The 21900-nt window shown below is 28.0% G+C and overlaps 3 protein-coding genes across 3 annotated transcripts; 1 reads left to right on the top strand and 2 right to left on the bottom strand.

Moving 5' to 3' along the window:
• Positions 1-3333: 3333 nt before the first annotated feature.
• On the bottom strand, positions 3334-4904 carry LOC145834936 (palmitoyltransferase ZDHHC6-like). The gene has a single exon (XM_082942468.1). It carries the CDS (start codon positions 4748-4750, stop codon positions 3593-3595), a length of 1158 nt encoding a protein of 385 aa, XP_082798594.1. The 5' UTR covers positions 4751-4904; the 3' UTR covers positions 3334-3592.
• A 181-nt stretch (positions 4905-5085) lies between these two features.
• LOC145834937 (pyridoxine-5'-phosphate oxidase-like) lies at positions 5086-6058 on the bottom strand. Its single transcript, XM_082942469.1, has one exon. It carries the CDS (start codon positions 6047-6049, stop codon positions 5354-5356), a length of 696 nt encoding a protein of 231 aa, XP_082798595.1. The 5' UTR covers positions 6050-6058; the 3' UTR covers positions 5086-5353.
• Positions 6059-12126: 6068 nt separating this feature from the next.
• LOC145833195 (ubiquitin-conjugating enzyme E2 D2B-like) lies at positions 12127-13402 on the top strand. The gene is made up of 3 exons (XM_082940393.1): positions 12127-12324; positions 12811-12986; positions 13321-13402. The coding sequence occupies exons 1-3, from the start codon at positions 12127-12129 to the stop codon at positions 13400-13402; spliced, it is 456 nt and encodes a 151-aa protein (XP_082796519.1).
• Positions 13403-21900: the final 8498 nt, after the last annotated feature.

Below are 21900 nucleotides of genomic sequence, written 5' to 3'. Positions count from 1 at the left end.
AACTTAGTACTAGGTTTTTTATGTGAATTTTTTTTCTGCTAAAAACATATGTAAAATTATTCAGTTATTTACTTTGAATCCTTATTTTATTTATCAAAGCTATGAACTATTAAAGCATGTGGCAAACTATTTTTTAAAAGTATTACTTATTGACATATAACTTTCAAATATAAAGTCGATCTGTATACGCCTCTGTGACTACTTATCATGAAAAAAAACAAATCGTTTTGCGTTACTTTTGAATTTATTATTTGTTTTTTACTTAATGCGAAATAAATAAAATCAGATTTTAAATATTATTTGTGTGTTTTAATTAGTTAGCTAACTGTTTAAAGTTTTTCGCTTTATTTTAAACGTATTTATACAAGAATAATTCTTTTTTGAAAATTATAAACCGTCTACCAGTGTTGAAAGTAACTTTTGCTCATAACTTTGACAAGTTATCTTCTCCACATTCAATCATTTTATTATTTTCTTTGTTTTTAACTTATAGTTTTATAGTGTAAAATATTGCTGATGTTTGCGCAGTAAAATATTTTGTTTATGGTTTGTATAGAATGATATATAACATAATGAACAAAAAACAAAGCAAGTAATTATATGTACTGATAGTTTTTCTATTACTCTTTATACTTCGATTTTTTTATTTTTGAAGCATTATTTCTAAGATACATGACTTTTATTTTTGTTAAGTTACAAAACGCGCTATTTTACATTAAACGACGCAATTTTTTATTCTATTGTCAATAGCAAAAATTAGTGTTTAGTAGAGTAAGTAATTACTATTTCAATAACTTTTTCAAATAAAACATTTTTCACCATTTTGAGATGTATATTAACAAAGATATATATAAACATTTGAAAATAATTAGTTCTAAGTTAGAAATATGAAGTAGTTTTGTTAAAAAAGCTTTAGTTACAATTATTTGAACCAACTTAAAGCTAGTTGAGGTAAGAATATGTAAATTTAAAAATAAGTTTTTACTTTTTATGCTAGCAAGCAACTGATAGTTTTTTTTCTGCATACTAATAAAAAATCGTGGTAGGTGTCAAATTTGCACCAGAAGACAATTTTGCACGGGTTGAACTTCTTGTGTTTTTTTTAATTTTAATTATTTTGTTTTACTATCATTCTTACCCCTAATCCTCGATCGGTTACTTTTTTTTATTAACTAATTTTTATTCATTTTTATTATCACTGTTACCCCTAACCCTCGGTAAGTACCTTTGATTCTCTTTTTAATTGAATTATTTTTATTTCTTCATTTTTTTAGATTAATTTTTATAAATTATTATTTTATTTTTATTATCACTGTTACCCCTTACCCTCGGTCAGTAACTTTTATCTTATAGTTTTTTTTATACATTTTTTTAATACTCTCGTGCAAAAATGACTCTCCGTGCACAATTTTTTAGTGCAATTTTGACCCGTTCCCAAAAAATCGTTGTAACAAGTAGTCTACTGTCGTTTAGTATTTGATATAATTAAAATTGCTCACTTGGAATTATTCGCTGAAGTTCAAATTATTCTAGTTAAAAGAGCTATGTTTAAATAACCAAAAACTATTAAGTCAAATAAGGCACTTTCGAAAATAAAATATTTTATAGAACACTTACAAGTGAAGTTTTTTCATTAGACCGATCTTCAAAATAAATAACAAGCAAGTTACTTTCAACCTAAATTTTCTATTGAGCGTTTTCAGTAACCTGAGTAGATAGAAGCAGTTGCAGTATCGAAATTTATTAAGTTAAGATTCAAAGCACAACGTAAAAAAATATTTATTATCACATATATTTTAGCTTTAGTTTATCTTATGCTATAAAGCATTATGGCGATAAAATACTTCAACAAACTATTTTTAATAGAAACAAGCGAATTAATAAAATTTCAAGCAAATAAAATTTTGATTACTCTAAACGTTGTTGTTGCTTTTTAACACAGTTAAACACAAAGATAACCAACTCCATCCACTATTGACCATTTTAGTTTATTAAGGCCTTCATTTCAAAGTTAATATAAAGGATTTATTTTTATAGATGCTAACTTAACTGTTTTTAGTTTCTTAAGCTTCTCCATAATTTAGTAACAAGTTTAATTTATAGTGTTACTTAAAATAGAACTAGCATTCACTAGTTTTTAATACATTTTAAAACGTAAGTTAAAAGTTTCTTTAAAAACAATATTCAGTAGATATAATGTTTTGTTAGACTTAATAGTTAAGCTTTTCTTTTGGATAAAATTTCTTAAATAGTTTTATTCATAGTAGCTTTAAACTTTTCTACTAATTTTATTAGTTTTTAGTTATGTGTTCAAATATAGTTTGTTAGCTCAAGCTATATTTAATGTTTATTTAAATTTCCATAATTTGATTGTAACTGAGGATCTCATTGATTAACTGAGTGAAACATTGTTTTTAGTATAAATTCGTAAACTAATAAGTTTGATAGGCTAAGTGCATTTACTGAGTTATATTTTCAATCAACCTATAGGTATATGTTTTTAAATGCTACTATATTTGAAAGGACAAACTTTTAAGCAAGTTAGTACCAAAAAGAAAGTTTTGAAGTCAATATGAAAGTTTGTTTTGTAATACGACCATTAAATTAAAATTTAAACATTCTCAGTCTAGGAATACAATGTTAACTGATAAAAATATATATAGTTTTAAACTTAATTTTGAAAATATGTTGTTCAATAGGTTTTACTCTTTAAAACCATAGGTGATAAAAAACTTTCGATTAATTTAAGCCCTTATTGTTTACTTGTGTTGGTGAAAAGTTTTACTAAATTAAATAACTAAACTGCAAAGTTTTATTTCAAAAATGCTAAAAGCTTTTTAATTTTGTCATCATTTTATGAGCCAGCAGTATAAAAAAAAATCAAAACTTATTCAAAAGACGCTAAATAAATTTCCCATTTTCTAAATAATCAAAAACAAAAAAAGTCAAAATACACAATTAATATTTACAAAGATGAAGAATAAAAAAATGTTTAAAAGGTAGTTAAATTTAATTGTGTCAGAAAAAAAAAATAATTGTGTTTATGATTATGTTGAGCTGAGTACATATGAAAAGTGAAAGACTTTAACACATTTTAAAAGCTATACTTAAAATCTTATTAAAAAATAAGTGGTTGAATAACTTAAAAAATAAAACCATTTTAATAACTAATTAGAATTAATTAAACAAAAGTTTGTACGACAAATTTACATTTTAGATATCGCCATAATGTTTAAAATTTTCTAATTTCAGTGAAGAAATTAAAATTTATCGGTTTAAAGAATAAAATGTCGGACATAGAGCAAATTGCATATAACAAAAAAAAGACCAAAAAAGACAAAAAACTACATTTCGTATCTAATTAATTTTATAGGCACTCATTGAAAGACAAAAACCGCGCACTTGCGCTACTTTCAATAAAAAAGCATACAATATTAACTTTTATAAAAACCTTATTAGATCATTAAGAATTAAAAAGACTACTACAAAATGATACTGCATATTACTTATATTAACTTAATCAATAGAAATCAAAATACTATAACAAAAACTCAAAAATAGCAAATTTAATAAAATTAAATTCACAGTGGTCCTACTTATCTTTCTTGCTCTGAAATTCATCCGCCAGGTCGCGCAGTTTACCAACCCTCACTGCGCACTTCCTCGGAAACCACCCCTTCTTACCCTCATCCCGCACCTCCCCGTACAGCCAGTGCTTGACGCCCCTGGTGACCAGCATCACGTCGCCGGTGGTCATGGCAACGCGGGGCTCGTCGGTGCAGGGGACGCAGCAGCAGGTGCGGCATCCCATTGAGCAGGGAAACCACCTGCCAGAGTAGGGAGAAGTTGCCTTGTACACCACCGTGTGGCGGAACTTGTCCCTCTTCTGCTTCAGCTGCTCGATGCTGAGAGCGTAACGATGGCAACCCTCGGTCACTTCCCAGTTGACTCCGTCCCCTTGTGGGGAGAGCTTCCAGTTGACCACTATAGAGAAGTTTTCCTTCCAGCCAAAATCGTACGGGTACAAAAAAGGCTCTTCTTCCGGCCCAAGCGTCCTGTCCTCAGACTTTTCCACAATCCACTTCTCAATGCCCGTCCTGTTGGCCAGAACGTTTTTCAATTGGTCTAGGAACAGGCAGCCCACGGCGACGATGGTCCCGATGGCCAATCCTACAGCGACAATGTTGAGGAACATGGCGTTGGGGGAGAACATAACTTTGGAGGCGCGCATGTATTGGTAGCGGTAGGGGGAGAACATGAAATTGTACAGCGTCACCGTGAAAATCACCAGAGCGTGAAAGCATCCGATGGGAACGAAGAAGAGAAAGAGGAGAAATGAGGTGTGGTTCTTGTGGCCCACGCAGTTGTTCACCCACGGGCAGTGGTGGTCCATCTTCATGACGCACCTCTTGCACTGCCTGCAGTGGTGAGCCCTCAGTGGCTTGTATCCCTCGCACTTCTGGCAGTACTGCATGAACTTTTCGTCCCCTTCATCTTTTGGCGCCCACCCTTTGGGCACTAGACCGGGTCCGATCAGGATGGCGTTGAAGAAGTGGCGCAGGATGAGCATGACCCACATGGCGAAGACAACGAGGTTTATTTTGCCCGCCAGAGTGGTGGGAGTCCACGTCCACAACAAGCAGTCGATTGTGGCCGTGAACGAGCAGGTGAAGATGACCAGGAGGGCCATCAGCGGCCCGTAGTGGATGATGCGCTTCAGGAGAAGGACCCTATGTATTATTGCGTTCATTTCAAATTCTGTAAAATCATTGATAAATAAAACTGGTTGATTTTCGTAACTGTAAAAAGTATCTGACTTGGTATGATAGATATAAATAGTATTATACAAGACAGGTTGCACACATCAGTAAATTAAAATGTAAAAAATATATATATAAGGCGAATATTTTAAAAATAGATATACAATGTTTTTACAATCAAAGAAATTGTTTACAGCAACATACATGTGGACTACAAATTTAAACAATAGTTAATTTTCATGTTATAAATTTTTTACACAATTAAGTTTAATATATGCATTAATCATCAATGTTATTGAAATTTTTTAAATTTTGGTTTTCAAGTATTGATATAAAATTTAATATTTTCACAGTTTCCTTTTTAGAAATTGGACCTTTTGTACAGAATCAATCTTTGTTTTACTAATACAAAACATTACTTCTTAATAAAAATTAAAAGAAGTTTCTAAAATAAAATTTGTAAATAACATGTACAATAAAAAATAAAGATACAAAGAAAAATTATTTTGCAGCTAAATTAAATGTATTTGAAATATACTTAATATAATTGTCAAAGATATAGGCGGCCAGCAGTCACAAAAGTTCAAGACTTTCTAAGGTTCAAGACGCTGATAGTTCCAGCCGTTTTCACCAACATTCCACCCCTCACCCCCTTCCTTGCTGAACACAATCCTGTCATGCATCCTTGTGGACTGTCCCTGCCAGAACTCTATCTTGTCTGGCCTGACGTTGTACCCGCGCCAGAACTCCGGCCTCTCAATCTTCTCCACCTCCTTGTACTTTTCCTCCAGCATCACAAACCTGTCTTTCAGCACGTCCCTGTCCTTGATCGGAGCGCTCTGGTTCTGGCTGACGTGGGCGGCTATCTGGCTTGACCTCGGCCTCTGCGCGTAGTAATCGTCCACATCCTTGTCAGGGATCATCTCAACCTGCCCCTCAACACGCACCGACCTGCTCAGCTGCTCCCAGAAGAACACTAGGGCCACGTTGGGATTCTCGACCATGTCCTGACCCTTTCTAGACCGCTGGTTGGTGAAGAAGCGGAACCCGTTTTGGTTGTAGCCCTTCATCAGCACCATTCTTGCCGAGGGCCTCCCCTCCTTGTTGACGGTTGCTATGCACATGGCGTTGGGTTCCTCCACCCCATCAGTGCTGACCGCTAGTTGGAGCCACTGCTGGAAGATTGCAAAGGGTTCCTTGCTGGTGAGGGATGACTCTAGTAGGACGTCGGTGGTTGAGTGGTAGGACTTTCTCAGGTTGGCAATGTCAACTTCTTTTTTCTCTGACATTTTGAAACTTTTATATCTGGGTAAATTATGTAATTGTTGTCATTGAAATTGAATTTTTTTTACACATTAAACATTTATTTAATAAATAACAATATGAAAGTGAAAGTAAGTTTAATAGAGTCTCCTAATGACTATTATGGTTTTGAACTTTAGATAATATAACCTATTTTGTAGTAATCACAAATACTTTAACAACTATATGTTAAATATAAAAACCATAAGAATCGTTACTGATAAAAGTTTTAATAAAAAAACGTAAAAATAACTTACACCAAATAAAAATGACTTAAGTATCAAATTATTTTGAGAAAGCTTGAACAAAGAAAAAAAAGTCTTACAGTAACAAATTTACTAGCTGACAGCTTTTTACTTAAGCTTAAACATTTTTTTTTATTTCAGAAAATATACTTGAAGTAAAGATTAACTAATATTTAAACTTAATTGTACAACAATCAATCGAATTGGAGAAAAACTTTTTTTGTAATTACAAACTTTATGACATTATGCAAAAGTATTAATAGAATAATTTTTATAGTAATATTGAAAGTCTTCTTCTAATTACATAAAGCAAAACTACACTTAAAACCATTAGTTAAAATTAGTAATAACTTTGTTAAAAACATTACTTTAGTAGTTTCAAAAAAATATATAGTTAACTTTAGTATTTTAACAATTTGCTTAAACTTTTAAACTTAATTTAAACATGTTGTAAAATATAAATAGACACATTGTTTTTGTAGGTCACATATACAAGAGCAACTTGAAAAAATTTATGGTGAAATTTTTCAACTACCATATTTAGCAACTAAAATAAAAATATCGAACAAACAAGTAGGTCATAATCATCTATAAAATTGGATATAATTTAAACATTAATATAACTACTTTGATAAATATTAATATCAACAAATTTTAAATGAAGCCAAATAAGCAAACACATATAATAATCAATTGCTAAAAATTAACTTCAAAAAAGTTACAATTGTATACAAGTTAAGACTTTAGTGATTAAAGAAATTACAGATTTTCATAATTTAAATGATTAAATAATAGAAACACATAACTTTTTAATTAACTAAAGTTTGTAGTTTTTAATAAACAAAGACTCTTAATCTTTTAAATTATAAAATTTCTGTACTTTAATCTCAAACTAAATTCTGCTGTTGTCATACTGTTTAGGAATACTTAATAAATGTTCTCAAGCTGCAGATGATCTTTGTTTAAGCTTTTTAAATCTAGTGGCTATCCGATTTCTTGTTGATTTCGATATTTATTTGTCTTTTCTTAAATGGAATCTTTTAGACGCTTTACCAACATGAATACACTCTCAGATTGGTAAAAAAAAATATTCATAACACCACAAACATATTGATGTTGTGCACCAACTTCAATAAAAAGTTAAAAATTACTTTTTTTTGACAACAGAGAATTTAAAATTTTTAATAATAACTAATATAAATGTTTCATAATTGTTCAAAATTCATCTTATCAAGTACTTAAAAGTTTTAAGACCAGTTCTGCTAGTATTCTTACTAAATTATTTAAAACCTACGTTCGCCCTAAACTCGAAAACAATACCTCAATATGGTCCCAGTATTTAAAAAAAGACATTATTAGGATTGAGTCTGTGCAGAGAAATTCTACCTGTTTTGTTTGTAATAGATGCAACATTTCAAACACCTCATACAAAGATAGATTGGTGAAGCTCAGGTTGGAGTCTTTAGAGTATAGAGAAGATGGCAGTTTGATTTGATAACTTTTTTTAAAATTTTTTGTTTTTTCTCAGACCAATTATAATTTGAGAGGAAATGACCAAAAAAAAGTAAATATTATTTTAATAATGTCTGACAAAATTCTTTTTTCTGCAGAACAATAAATATGTGGAATAAATTACTGCATGATGCGGTTTTGTGTGGGAGGGTGGAACATTTTCGATTAAAACTAAAAAATATTAATATAATAAAAAAAAAAGACTAAAATAATATAAACACAAGTTAAGGACAGTAATTATTGATTAAAAATTCAATATAATGATGGTTTGAAGTATTTTTATTTACTTTTTTTTATAAGTATTAGTATCACTAAAGATATTTTTTCCCTACCCCTTCCCCCTACAGATTTTAAGTTGTTATATATAATTTTTATAGTTGTTAAATCTTTTATAGTCTATGCATAAGTTTGTATATAAGAATTTATTTCATTTTGTTTTTTGTGCATACTAAGTTATAATTGATCATACAGGACTATTTGTTTGTAATTTTTTACTATGCTATGTTTAGTTTTTTTAATTTTCATTGAATGTAATTTGTTTGTTTTCATTTCGTGTGTATTGTTTAAGCGGCTCAGGTTTTAATGCCGAGTCCATCTTTGCACAATAAACTCCAATAATAATAATGAAGTTATTCTTATTTAAAAATGTTAGTAAAAAAAGTATTCTGGGTTCCCATATAAAGTTTAAAAAAACTACCCAGAAAACTTTTTTAAACATTTTTCCCAAAAAAATGACCTTGTAACAGAATATCAAGTTGCACTTGATAACTGTTTAAATTTAAAGGAAAGTTTTGAGTAAAAATCCATGTTCATCCAAGCGTTTAAGAGAAAGCCCGCAAGGTCAAGTGTAATACTGATGCAAGTTAACATAAGGAGAAATATGTGATGTTGAATGAAGTTTATAACATTGCTATATAAACAGCCACAGAGAGTGATGGGGGCATTCTAGCCATAGCCTGCTCCAGTAAACATGTCATTCGAGGTAATATATTGTTTGATTGCTTTGTGTAAAGTTTTTAATTAACAATGTTTTCTTCTCATAAATATATTTATGATTTTAATTTCAAAGAGTTAATCATAATTTTAATTTAAACATTCTCAAAGTATAATTACTGTTAGATCTAATTCTCGTGTTAAAGTTTTTACCACAACTAAAGTATTTTCTAAACTTAATGTTCTTTATATATTTGGTAGTGTTTGCAATAATTCTTTAATACAACATGTTTATTCATTGCCTAGTTTTATAGTAGCCACAAGTATTGTTTTTTATCAACATTTAGTATAAGTTAAGTTTATTATTTAGGTTACCTACACCCATAGGTTAAAACTTATAATTTTTTAAACACTTTTTTAATTTAAATGTATTTTAATTATAATAATGATAAGATTTATTAATAACTAAATACAGTTAACATTAAAACAATACTTTTATTGTGTTCACAAAATAAATTGGTGTGTACTAGATTTTTCCTTTATTTAATTACAGTTGGCCATGGTGCAAGAATTACAGAAATAAAGAGCTCAGAATACTGTATGAAACTTAAAATATCATGCTTGAGTAATCCTGTGGCAATCATTTCATAGAAATCTGGTAACTATACTGTGCACAGATTTTAAATAAATAAATAACTAATGACTTAATGAAAAATACATATTAATTTTTCCTTAAATTTTAAGAGCAGTTTTTTAGCTAATATAATAGTACTTTCTTTACCATAGATTTTACATTAACTTTTATAAAATAAAATAATAAAAAAGTTTCTGTGAAAACTTTATAAATTTTTCAACAGTGGTCTTTAAAATAAAATAATTCATTAGTAAAAAAATGTTTATTAAACTTAAAAAGTTGTGTTCTAACTTTTTGTTGGATTTGCTCCTACAGAACTTACAAACTATAAATGAATATATACTTTAAAAATCACTGGTTTAGTATATATATAACAACACAGTGAAAAACAATTGCTAAACTAAGTGCAGGAACTAAGCTTTAGTATACCAATATGTTATGATAAGATTCATAAGCCATATTCTTAAAAAGTTATGAATTATTTTCATTCATTTTAAAATTTGAAATCTACAGTGAAACTATAGCAATCTGCTAAGATACTGGTTGTAAAAACATCTAAAAAAGACTGTTTGTTAATGTTTAAAATTCAAGTTTTTAAGATTTTGTTTTAAATTGAGTACTCATTTTAAAAAAACTTGCTACTCTGTTAAACTCAAAAACACAATTTGTTTATTTTAACTTCAATACTTCAGTTTGAAACTATTAACCATAATTTCAATATACTTTCAGGGTTGACAATGGTTTTTTGAAATTTTTTTCCAGGTTTTCTTAATTTCTTCCAGGTATTTTAAAATAACAAGTTGTTTGGTATATTTCAAGTTTAAAATTAAATTTAAGCTACAACCTTTCTTATTAGTATGATAACATAGAAAAGATACTGTAAACCTACACATTGTTGAATAAAAATAAATTTATAATTTTTATCTATATCATAAAATTTTTGTATCTTATCAAAATTTCATAACTTATCATGTAAAAATAGTTTAAAATTTCAGGTTATTTACCAGTGATCTTTAGTAAAAATTCCAGGTTATTCCAGAATTTTTTTTCAAAATATCTTTATGCAGTTTTTCATGTTTTTCCAGGACTCCTGGTTTTTTGGCAACCTTGATAATTCATTACAAAAATAAAACTATCAGAAAAAATAAGTGACTAATCTTTTTATAACACTAGACAATAAAAGTAAAATCCAGGAAAATTCAGTATTTCAATAGTTTTTTGTTTTATAAGAATTTTAATTTTTAGGAAAAAACTCAATCTTACAGCTAGTTCTTTTTAAGTATAACAAAGGTATTTATTAATAGTTTTTATTAAACACAAAATGTGAAAGCATATACTTACAGCGCTGCTCTTAGTTACTTTAAAAAGTATAAATATACTTAAACAGAAAGTATAGTGCTAAACACCATAATATTTTATGCATTTCAAATAATTTTAACTTATACTTTCAGCAATTTCTTTTAAAGTTGAGTTGTCTTTGTAGTTGTATGACATATCCAAAACTTGTTAATATATATAAAAACAAAATAAGACAGATTTTGTCACATTAAAATATATAAAAATTTAAAAATATAAATAGCAGAAGACATTTATTTAAAATCAGTTGTAGTTAAGATAGCTGAGGGTAACAGCTCATGTTATAAAACTCAATTTAAGAAAAGATAAAAAATTAATAAGTGTTTCTGATGAAGTGCTGATGAATTAAAATATTAATATTTTGAATATGGAAGTATTTTAAGTGATCAGTACTACTATTTTAAATTCCATATATAGTTTTTTATATTTATAATTATAAATTAGTTTGTAAATTTTATAGCTTTTTATACCCTCTTCAATTTCAAAGTAAAAGATCTAAAGTCAGGGGTAAAAATAAAAAAAAGGTTCATTAACAACTAAAGTTACACACTTCACTACTAGTTGAATAACTAGTTGAATATTTGTTCTTTTACTTTAAGAATTTTAAAAGGGTAAAATCATTTAGCAGCTTACGTGCTGGATATAAATGTGTATACTTTGTAGTGTTTTAGTAAAACTTCAGCAGACTTGGGCGTGTGTGCAGTTATATATTTGGCAAAATTAAAGTTTATCTACTCCATAATTTTTGTAACAGTGTAACAGGATATCAAAATGAATTTGATATCTATTTTAATTTAATTGTAAATAATGATAAATGAGTTGTTCATTTAAGCGTTTAAGAGAAAGCTTGTGTGTTTTACTGATGCAATTTTGCATTAGCATGCTACAGCCATATATAAACACTCATCAGTTGTAGAAGGGTTTCATTCTAGACCACCTTGCTGCTGCTAACATGTAGTTCAAGTATACATTTGCATTGTTTGTTGTTTATTGTAAAGTTCTTTTTTAACAATGTTATTTATTCTTTTTTTTTTTTTGATATGAATTTTTAAAGTTAAATGAAAATACTATTTAATACATTTCTTATACTAAATAAACTTATATTTCATTGTGTTAAAAAGTTTAAATCTGTTTATTTCAGACATTCTAATGTAAAGTTTTTTTTTATTACTTATTAGTGTTTGCAATTGTTCTTAAATACAATATTTCATTCATGTCATGCCTTATTTAATTTAGAGTAGCCCTAAGTAATAACTAAAATGAGTATTAGTTAGGGTAATTTTTAACATTTATTTATAATGATTTATAATGTAGGTGTAATATAAACTATAACCTTTCAACAGAAACATTTTCAACTTTCCACTTATTTAACACAAATAGTAAAATGGCAGTAAGAAGACTCAACAAGGAAATAAAGGAACTTCAAAATGAGCCAATTGAAAACATAGAGATTAAATTTGATCCTAGTAACATGTTTGAATGGGCTGCATTTATCACAGGACCACAAGACAGTCCCTATGAAGGTTGTGTGTACAAGGTTGTTGTGAAGTTTCCCACAGACTACCCATTCAAGCCCCCAAAGGTAAAATTTACCACTATATGTATTTTTATTATTTTAGTCTAAACAAATTAAAGGTAATTTTGTCTTGTAGTTTTTTTAGTTTTTTCAGTGTTACTTTAAAACTTGCAATTAGCTTCTTCTTCAAAAAAAAACAAGTTTGTTTATTTTAGTATAAAAAATCCTACTTAATATTTACTTTAAGCCTTTCTTTATATATTCAATATTTTAAGTTTGAAATCATTTGTTTTCAAGGTTGAAGTTTAGATGCCTATCTACTCTATTTATTATGTTTGAAAACTTTGTCCCTAACTTAATTATTTTAACTATTAACTAAAATAACTACATTGCAACAAAGGTAGTTGTACATATGATAACTGAAAAGATTCAAATGCTTATTAAAATTTACCTAATTCTATTTATTACATGTAGTGCTATACAACCTTTAGAGATGAGAAACTTAATTAAGTATTTTCTAAAAATATTAATTGAAAATAAAAATTATTTCAGGTAGACATGGCAACGCAGATTTACCACCCCAACATATGTCCAAATGGCAAGGTATGCCTGGACATTTTAAAAGGTAAATGGTCACCCGCGCTCAACACCCAGAAAGTATTACTTTCTCTGTCCAGTCTTCTCTGCGACCCCAACCCTAACAGTGCAATGAACATTGAAGCTGCCAAGTACTGACACAATATTTATACTTTTGTATTCTACATTACTTTTTTTTGGTTGGATAATACTAACAGTTGTATTGAATTTACTGACTTAAAGGAATGTTTTTGTTAATTTAAAACTTAAAAGATATACTAAAAGTTTACATTTAAAAAAATTAAGGTTTAAAAAACAAAGAAAATTATTAAGAAACTAATCTTATATAAAATGTTAAAAATCAAGTTAAAAAAAAACATACTATTAAAATAATACCACTAAATATATAAACAACATTCAAGTTTTATTAAATTAAGAACTTTATTTTTTTATAAAATTAAATAAAATATTCTAATTTACATTCAGGTTATACAAGTCAGATAGGGCTGCGTACAATAAGAAGGCAAAAGAGATGGCAATATTGCACGCTAAGAAAGTTGGAGAGTAAATTCCATTAACTTTTGCTGCTAATTTGTTTATGATATTTTATTTTCAACTTAAATGTAAACTCTATTGTAATTTGATAGCAACCAAAAACTTTTAGGACTCTTACATTTGGCTGTTTTCAATTGCAGTGTTTATCGCAACCAATAAACTAGTTCTTAAATATAAAATGTTTGCTCTTTTTATTTTTGTTTTAAAAAACCAAGAATTTTCCTGAAAAAATCAAGAAGCTTTAAATAACTATACAACTTTACATATGTAATTTTATTTAGTGTTTTATAATTAGTTTTCAAAATAATATTGTTGAATTTACTAGTGTGCTCACAGTTTTTTAGAGTACTAACTTTCTTTTCCATTTTATATATGAAATGTTATCAATTTTATTAAAGTTTTTTTTTTAGTTCTAATTTTTTGAGGCAAAAAACTAGATTAAGAGACCAAAAACTAGACTGTGTGGCTAACAAGTAGACTAAATTTATTAAATGAGTAAAAAAATTACACAAAACACTCCATATACTAAAACAAAACAAAAAAAAAACTTTAGCATAATTATCTTAAGCCAATGTGGGTTGTGCACTTAAGTGCACACAATAAGGTAAAGGGACTTTAATTATATTATTTGGTGCATAATGAATTTTCTTTTTTCCAGCCTACTTTCATTGCTACTATTAAGCATAATCAGACAACTAAAACTTTATTACTATTGTTATTAAGTATAAGTTAAGTTTTATACTGTGCATAAAACTTTTATCATTGACTGTGGCTTTTATTTTCACCTTAGTTCTATTTAAATTTTGTTATATATATTTAAAGTTATTTTTACAACTTCATCTGAAATTAAACTTTTGATAGTATTAGTTTTTAAATATTTTGTACATCATACAAAACAAAACTGTTAGAATATTTTTAACATGTGAATGAGTTTGTTTTCCAAGTTAGTATAATGTATATTCAAGTCCAATATAACACTTCAACTTACAACATAAAATGTCAAAACAAAGTATACTAAAATTAAACTTTTGATAGTATTAGTTTTTATATATTTTGTACATCATACAAGACAAAACTGTTAGATAATTTTTTTGGACTACTAGCTGAAAAGTTTGAAAATGTTTTTAACATGTGAATAAATTTGTTTTCCAAATTAGTATAATGTATATTCAAGTCCAATATAACTTCAACTTACAACTTAAATTTTCAAAAAAAATTATACTAAAGTTAAACTTAAATAATTAAGGGCCTATGGTATGATTTTTTTTAAATATAATTTTTGAAATAAAAACTTATCATTTTCATGGACAGAAGCTATCAAGTTAAATAATTAAGCATTTAAATTATTAATGTTTGACTTAAGAGTTGACAAGGTCAACATACTGAAATCTCTGACCAACAACTGTTTAGGTTGAAAATATCAAGTGTAAATAATGTTAAAATAAGCTTTTTCATAACAATTATATTGAAATATGCTTTTTATTTGGTAAACATAGTAATTTTTCTTTTTGCTAGAGGTTTGGTTTGCTTATTATAATAATTTTACATCACAATTTATACAGAGGTAAAATTTTACAGTGTAGTTATCCTTAATAACGCTTATATTCAAAATTTCAGGCCCTACAAAATATTTTTTCTGGTTAATTTCCAAGTAAAATAGTTGTCCACCTATAGCTATATATTGCAATGCTTATAACCAATTTCCATAAAACATAACAATACAGGTAAAGAACCATATGAATAACTTAACAATAATAAAAACTGTGGTTCAAATCGAAAACCAATCTGGTTTTAGTTTTGAACAGTTCTTAATGGTGATTGCAACAATGAAAGCTTCATGACAATAAATAAATAGTAAAATTAATAAATAATATAATAAATTGCAAGTTAAAAAAATTTCCAGTATTATTAACGAACTAATAATAAAACATGACTATTTTAAAGTATCCTTTAATTTAATTTCTCGAGCAAAAGGTAATAATCAGAAACATTCCTTAAAAAAGTCAGTCTTTTATGAGTAAAGGGCTAATTTTCCTATAATGAAAATGTAAGAAGCTATGTATGTTTTTTTTAGCTAAAAAGTATATCTCTAGCCGCAATTAAATTTAAAGCGACAAACTTTAAATGTGTAATGAAATTTTAGTTATTAAAAGCTTTTAAAAACTTATTTATAAACTGAATATAGTGCTTAAATCAGTCCAGTCAAGGACACAGTAAATTTTTTGCTGGTGATTTTTCTACCGCATCAACAATGAAAAAATATGATTGTTTTGAAAAAATCTACCTATTTTTATTGCAAAGCATATAAGTTTAATGGGTAGCTGTCAAGTTTGCACGAGCGTACAAAATTGCACGAGTGCACAAAATTGCACGAAGATACTTCTGCATTAAGACACTTAAATTGCATAAAAATACTTTTGCATGAAAGGTCACTTTTGCATAAAGACACTTTTGCACAAGCAAAAAATTTTGCACAGCGAAATTTTTGCACGGGTTGAACTTTTTTATTTTACTTTTATTTTAATACTTGTATTAACTTTGTTTTTTTTTCAGTTTAGTTTTTATACTATCACTGTTACTCCTAACCCTTACCTTCGGTCAGTAACTTTTTTTTATTTTTTTCTTTTAATTATTTTTTTACTTTTTTTTCTGTTTTATATTTAGTAATTTTCTTTTTGTATTTTTTTTCACTCTTGTGCAAAAATGTAACCCGTGCAATATTGACCCTTGTAGAAGTATTTACCTAGTTTTAGTTATGTTTTGTATTACAGACTTTATCATTCTTGTAATTAGTTTGTGAATAAACTCAACCAAGAAAGATATATTTATTTATGATAAAGTCTAGCTAAATTGAATCAACAATGCCTGTGATTAAATGCCCTCTTGAGAGTTGCACATATGAAACACCAGACGTCGATGCTTCTGTAGTTGCTTCTTTGCTTATCATTCACAACAACGTTCACATTTGTGCAAATTCTTCAAAACCAAAGCCTCCAAAGATGGACCGTCCTCGAATAGGGACAGACTGCAATGAAGAGGGTTGGAATATATTTGTACAAAAGTAGACTATTTTCAAAGATAGCATGGAGATGACAGAAGTAGAAAAAGGCCGTCAACTGTACCAGTGCTGTGAGGAAGATTTAGGCGATGCTCTTCTGAAGGGTCATGAAGATGTAGTAAATTTAAGTGAGCAAGAGCTTTTAAGGATGATCAAGCAGCTTGCAGTTATTCCTGTTTCAGTTGTTGTACGACGATCAGACTTTCTTAGTGCAAGACAGGATTTGACTGAAAACACTAGATCATTTGCTGCACGTTTAAAGGGAAAAGCCAGTACATGCTCGTACACATGTAAATGCCCAAAGGATGGCTGTAATCAAATGATAGATTTTACAGACATAATTCTAAAAGATGTTATGGTAACAGGTTTAGCCGATGAGAATATCCGTAAAGAGGTACTAGGATGGGAAAATCTAGATGAGAAAAATGTCAATGAGACAATCGGTTTTATTGAAGGTAAAGAGATGGCACGTGATGCAATGTCAAAACCCGCTGTTACAGCCTCAGTTTTCTCATACAAATCCTCAAAGAAAACCACACAAAAACCAAGTGGTAAAATAACTTGTGGCATATGTAAAAAATCAACTGATAAATTTGTTTGGAGCAGTAAAAATATGAGGTATATTGAGTGTTCTGCCTGCAAACAATGCTGGATAAAGTCCCGTAAAAAAGTTTATCAAAGTCACCAAAATTATGCCAATGAATCAAATGCACTTGTAGTTGGTGGATTGTATACACCAAATGTATACAAATTCTTAAAGAAAACCACACAAAAACCAAGTGATAAAATAACTTGTGGCATATGTAATAAATCAACTGATAAATTTGTTTGGAGCAGTAAAAGTATGAGGTATATTGAGTGTTTTGCCTGCAAACAATGCTGGATAAAGTCCCGTAAAAAAGTTTATCAAAGTCACCAAAATTATGCTGATAAGTCAAATGCACTTGTAGTTGGTGGATTGTATACACAAAACTTTGATAACTTTTGCAGCCAAGGTCGTAGGAAAAATATGAACGAGCGTAAAAACGCCAAGAAGAAAAATGTATTTCTACACACTGGATGGCGACGAAAACCGCAAAAATCCCAAAGCAATCCTCACCTACCTCCAAATGATAAGAAGTCATTACCTTACGTCAGAAAGAGTGTTATGACTTACAATAACCCGCAGATCTCAAAAATGTGGCGTGACATTTGGAATAAAAAGAAAGAATCTCTCAGTATTCGTTTTGTTAAGTCTCTAGAAAATATAAGTATGAACAAAAAATCTTTGCCACCTTTGAATTGCGGTGATCATGTCGTGATACTAAATCAAACAGGTAACTTTCCAAGCAAGTGGGGGAAAAGTGGAGTGGTGGTGGAAGTGAAGGACTGTCATCAATGTGTTGTCAAAGTTGATGGATCAGGTCGCTTAACTGTTCAAAATCGTAAGTTTCTAAGAAGATTTACCCCTCCTGTTTGCAAATGTCTAAGTAATATCCCTTAACTGAGAAAAGCAAACATACCACTGTAAAAGTTTGTCTTTTCTGGTAAGGTTGAGAAAAAAAGATGTCAAGAAAAATTTTGATGTTCTGTTTTTCCAGAAGGAAGATTCTTTTGAATAAGCATTCTGTAATTTTCGTGACACCGATGTTGCTGATATTCATTTATTGTCAAGTTGGAATGTTCACTGTAAAAATGTTTTATGGTCTAATGAATGAGTTTCAGTCCAATGGTGACGTCCTAAAGTTTGTTGTTAACTTTGCAGCAGACTAGTCTAACAGCCATCTGTTCAAAGTGATCTTGGTGAGGACGCATAGATTGACTTTCAAAAACTCGAACTGTTGGTTGGCATCGAGTATTTGGAAAATAAGTGTAGCAGTATTTCGTCAGTGTTCAATGCTATCAGTAATGCACCTTCTACTTTGTTTAAAGTCGAAAATATGATAAAGATGTTTATCACCAAATTAAGTGAAGTTTCAAGGTGGTTAGATGAATGACGTGTGGTTTCGTTCTTCAAAGCTGAAAAGTTCAATTCGGTGAAGCAATTAAGTTTTTAAATGCTTGTATTCAGCAACTGAGTGAATAAAAGTAAAGATCAAGTCTCAAATTTTTTGTTACAGTTTGTTTATTTAAGTTGTAGTTTGTTTTAACAAATCATTTATTAGTGAACTAAGTTAATCGTAATTTTTGAAATGTTTTTGTGTTTTTGACTTTAATTTTGTTGAATTTTAGACCTAAAAAATGTGTTTAAGTTGTTACAAATTGTTTTAAAAATTTGTTTTGCTAGATAAATTTATAGTTTTATCTCCTTCGTAGATAAAATCTGGGGGGAGATGTAGAAGTATTTACCTAGTTTTAGTTATGTTTTGTATTACAGACTTTATCATTCTTGTAATTAGTTTGTGAATAAACTCAACCAAGAAAGATATATTTATTTAACCCTTAATGCAAAATTTTCTTCGTGCAATTTTGTTCCCTCGTGTAATTCTGTGCCCTCGTGCAAATTTGTCTTCGTGTAAAAGTATCTTCGTGCAATTTTGTGCACTCGTGCAATTAAGTAACTTCTGCAATTTTTTCTTCGTACAATTTTGACCCGTTCCCAAGTTTAATAGGTGTTCAGGTTCACAACCTGTCGTTTACAAACTTTCAACAAACTAATAGAACAATAAACAATTTTTATTTATTTTTATACACAAAACTCAGTTAATTTTCGTTTAGTTTTTTTTTTCTTTCATTTCGTTTAATTGATTGTTTTATTACTAAATATTTAAATATTCAAATGATAAAAAATTAAATATAATAGTTCGTAAGAAATTTTATAAGCGTGTGGTGTACGATTCGATAACCGAAAGGTTCCTTTGAACACCAGGTCCTTAGACCAAACTTTTTGAGCGCTTTCTTTTTTTGTTTAATAAACAATTTATATATGAAGTATTGAATAATTTAGTAAATATTGTTGAAAGTTTATAGACGACGGGTTGTGAACCTAAAAAAGTATTAAATAATATGTTTTGCAATAAAAATTTGTAGTTTTTTTTAAACAATCATTTGATCTTTTAATTAAGTACTTTTCAAAATACTCTTTTTTGTTTTATTTGCTTTATTCTAGTGTAGGTTTAAAGTTATATTATATTTTAATTTCTTTTTTAGCTGTACCAGTTCTAAACTTAAAACTTAACTATAAATGTAAAACGTTTATAAAATTTTATTCAGAATATATTGTAATTTTTTTGTTAATTTTATAATTCTTTTTGTTGTATTAAACTGATAATTGTGAATTTTTTTACATAGTTACCTATATAATTCTAAAGTTTTTCGTGCAAATCTTAAGATTATTCATTGGATGATCTTATAATTATGTTTATCTTAAAGTAGTATAAAAATATTTTTACTATGTACAATTGTACGATAAAAACTTTTAAAAGTATTTTGAAAACTCCAAAACTAACATCAATATTAAGCATAAAAAGTAAACTGAACTTTAGCAAGTATTCGAAACCAGATAATCTTGTATTTAAAACACTTGATAACGACAAACAAGCTTTTAAAATTTAATGGAGCTTACAATTCTTATTCAATTTAGACAAAAAAGATATTTCGAAATAACTGTTTTAACTTTAGATAATGCATTTTATGTTTAGATTAAGCGAAAAAATCAAAAAAAAAATTTTTTAATGACCGGAGAAACAAACGTTTAAATTAAATTTCTTTTAAAAAGTTAACACACTTTTAACTAGTTTAATTGAGTAAGTTAATCAATTTTTCAATTTTAGATTGTGCAAATTAAAAAATAACTTAAGCAACTTGTCCAACTTTGTAGATATCATATTTTATTTAGATTAAAGAAAAACAAAAAAAAAACGTTATATTAACTCTTCTTCAAATTAATTATCTACCATTTTCAAAGTTCATGTACCATCTTATTCCATGTAAATAGCATACTATATTTGTGCTATCTTAAGCAACATTCTTATTTATACGTCATAAAAGACTATTAGCATTTGCACGGTTCTCATAACTTCAAATTCAACTACAACTCAAAATTTATTTAACTGCATAACTGTTATTGTACCTAAATAAATGGCAAACCTTTTTTTACATTTTATGTTAACAACTTGACAATATTTAAATAATTTGATTAAGTTGTTATTAGTCTTTACTAGTACAAAATTGAAAACTCAATGAATTTAATTGGAAGCGTGTTTACTTTTGTATAGAATAAACAAGTAAAAAATTAGTTGGACGTTTAGGTATAACAAAATTGTTGATGTTTTTGTTTAACAAAAATATATATGCCATATCTATAAATAAACACAAATTGTTCGAGATGTTTTTTGTGTAAGTTGAAGGAAAATCGTAAGCTCCATTAAATTTTTTAGAAGCGTGTTTGTTTTATATAGTACAAACAAATAAAAAAGCTTATTGGACTTTTAGGTCATAAAAAACCGATTTTTTTGATAATCGTAACAACAAATACCACCCTATAAAGCAATCGATTGAGGCGTATTTTATAAAATGAATCAGAGTTATAAGATTCGCTAAGTTTTTTAGAATTATGTTTTTGTTTCGTATAAAATAGACAAGTAAAAAAATTAGTTGGAATTTTAGGCCAGAAAATCAAAGTTTTTCGATGTTTTTGTTTAATCTAAATAAAAAGTGTGACAATTAAAAAGTAAGTCAAACCGTTTGAAATTTTTTTTGTGTAAATTAGATAACTTTAATACAACAAATAGAGTTACATTTTGTTTTTTGTAAAACCATGTATTAAAAGTACTTAAACTTAAGATTAAACTTCTATTGTTTATTAAAGTTATAACTGTGTTAAAAATAGTTAGCTTTTGAATAATACAAGTTATATTCATGTTTTTAATTAAACTTATGATTAAATTTTTACTTTATGTTGTTTATATTTTCTTGATTTCTATTTGAGATTTCAGTTATAATTATTTGTCTAAAAATTTTTTAGTTATACATAACAAGTCTTAGATATGATTCTTCGAGTTTTTGGTATCTGTACAGTGTACGTATATCATATACTGTTTTTCAATTCGGAAATAGTGTACAAAATCTTACAGTACAGACGTATAAAGATTGTGCTTGTTTAAGCTAAACATATTTCAAAACACTTTGAACTTAGCTGTATTATGATATAATGTATAAAAAAAATCTATAACTTTTATTTGAAATGATAAGATGATAAAACAAAACAATAAATTTCATTTAGATAAAGACTAAAACAAAAACGATTTTTTTTTAATGTAAATACATTGTTAAATTTATGTTGAATTTAATAGTACGCGTAACATACACTTTGACAAATTAGATGATATGCAATTGTCTTAAATTACAAATTTTACGCATAACAATCAAATGTTATAATCAGATTATCAACTTTGAATAGCTAAATAATTTCCCAAGAGTAAATTTAAAGAATGCAAAGGATTCATTAAAATTCAAAGTTTTACTTTCCCTTT

Source organism: Thalia democratica, chromosome 4, assembly GCF_965202585.1.
Source record: "Thalia democratica chromosome 4, ktThaDemo2.hap1.1, whole genome shotgun sequence".
NCBI lineage: Eukaryota > Metazoa > Chordata > Thaliacea > Salpida > Salpidae > Thalia > Thalia democratica.
Note: the sequence above shows the minus strand (reverse complement) of the source record. Positions and strands in the feature narration are given on the sequence as shown.

Bases quoted from the DNA above. Each gene is read 5' to 3' on its own strand.
- LOC145833195 (XM_082940393.1), top strand. From the start codon at position 12,127: ATGGCAGTAAGAAGACTCAACAAGGAAATAAAGGAACTTCAAAATGAG. The intron at 12,325-12,810 runs GTAAAATTTACC...AAATTATTTCAG, and splicing joins ACCCATTCAAGCCCCCAAAG to GTAGACATGGCAACGCAGAT. The intron at 12,987-13,320 runs GTACTGACACAA...ATTTACATTCAG, and splicing joins ATGAACATTGAAGCTGCCAA to GTTATACAAGTCAGATAGGG.
- LOC145834937 (XM_082942469.1), bottom strand. From the start codon at position 6,049: ATGTCAGAGAAAAAAGAAGTTGACATTGCCAACCTGAGAAAGTCCTAC.
- LOC145834936 (XM_082942468.1), bottom strand. From the start codon at position 4,750: ATGAACGCAATAATACATAGGGTCCTTCTCCTGAAGCGCATCATCCAC.